We start from the raw sequence: 1,454 nt of genomic DNA, 5'->3' as shown, positions 1-1,454 counted from the left end.
TGTTCTAAATTTTTAATCATATGCTCTAAATACTAATGTCAAAATATTACTCATGTATTTAAGAACTAAGAATTTAAGTGATAAATTTTAATCATATGATCTAAATCAAAATTTTAAAATCTCATTGGAACCATACACCACACATGATTACTAATTATAACTCATATATTCTAAATTTTTAGTCATATGTTCTAAATTTTAATACATATGTTCTAAATTTTAATACATATGTTCTAAATTAAACTCACAAGTTCCAAACTGTAATCATTTCTATAATACAAAAAAGTGTTATTCAATACACAAATTCAAAAAAAATGTTCCAAAACTATTAAGTATCATCTAACTTTTTTTGTACAATTTCGAATATCGTGGTGACTCAATTCCCCACAACCTTTGCATAACCTCTTTTTTTCTGATTTTGTTCTACTGCCTTTTCTTTGTCCCCCTTTAGTCTTTTCCCACTTCCAGATCTTGTTTCAACATTTGAAGTCTCTACAGATCTCGTTTCAACATTTGACAAACGAACTCCTGTGCCTTTGTTCTTCGAAATTTTTGCGTTTGATAGATATTTCACTTGGAACACTAGCTCCAATTAATAGTTCTATGTCTTTTTCTTTGTTAGTAGCATTCCTTTCGCCATTACTTCTTGTATTTCTTTTAGCTTCCAAATCCAACCTTAATCCTCGAAGATTAATCACAAGGTCTTTAATATCTTCATCGTCACCCTCTGCCAAACTAACACAATTATGTATCTCTGACCACAACTCATTCAACAACTTTTTCTTGTCGATTGTATTGGCACATTGTTCCAACAGATTTCCTCCTAGGTCAAATATTGGTCTTTTCGTTGCCATAGTAGTCCATCTGTTTAGAATATACTGCTCAGGAATAATTTCAAACTGTTTTGCTTTCCAAACCCAAACCATGCGCCTGCATGGAATGCCTTGCCTATAAAACAACTTGCAAGAACATGTTGTCTCTTGGTTAGTCGGATTAAACACAACATCAAATGTTCTACTCTGACCCCCTTCACTTACTTTTGCAATTTCTAATCCATTTTCTCTCTTAAACTCTTCACACCCACAAGCAAAACAAGCCATTTCTACCTCATATTGGAAATCATAAAAAACAGAAATAGTGTATATGGTTGAGGCATACTTTTCTATCCCTAGTGGTGTCTTGCACTTTGGGTATTTGTGCTTTGAATTATTGTCATTTTGACCTTGAGCGTGTCTCTGGGCATCAATTGTAGCTTCATATCTCATGTAAAACTCAACAAGTGACACGTGAGGATTGATAAAGGAGCAAAAAAAGTTATTTTCACTTTTGGATCTTGACGTGGTACGCATTATTCCTTCCAGGAACACATCTCTGAAATATGCCGGAATCCACTTATCCCTTATCTCGTACATATAACGCAACCACTCATTACCTTCCAATTCAAACTCAACCAT

General features: G+C 33.4%; 1 protein-coding gene across 1 annotated transcript; it reads right to left on the bottom strand.

The window, feature by feature from the left end:
- Positions 1 to 506: 506 nt before the first annotated feature.
- On the bottom strand, positions 507 to 1,454 carry LOC145610664 (protein FAR-RED IMPAIRED RESPONSE 1-like). The gene has a single exon (XM_081665966.1). It carries the CDS (start codon positions 1,452 to 1,454, stop codon positions 507 to 509), a length of 948 nt encoding a protein of 315 aa, XP_081522092.1.

Source organism: Chenopodium album, chromosome 24, assembly GCF_948465745.1.
Source record: "Chenopodium album chromosome 24, dcCheAlbu1.1, whole genome shotgun sequence".
In the NCBI taxonomy this organism is placed as follows: Eukaryota; Viridiplantae; Streptophyta; class Magnoliopsida; order Caryophyllales; family Amaranthaceae; genus Chenopodium; species Chenopodium album.
Note: the sequence above shows the minus strand (reverse complement) of the source record. Positions and strands in the feature narration are given on the sequence as shown.

Bases quoted from the DNA above. Each gene is read 5' to 3' on its own strand.
- LOC145610664 (XM_081665966.1), bottom strand. From the start codon at position 1,454: ATGGTTGAGTTTGAATTGGAAGGTAATGAGTGGTTGCGTTATATGTAC.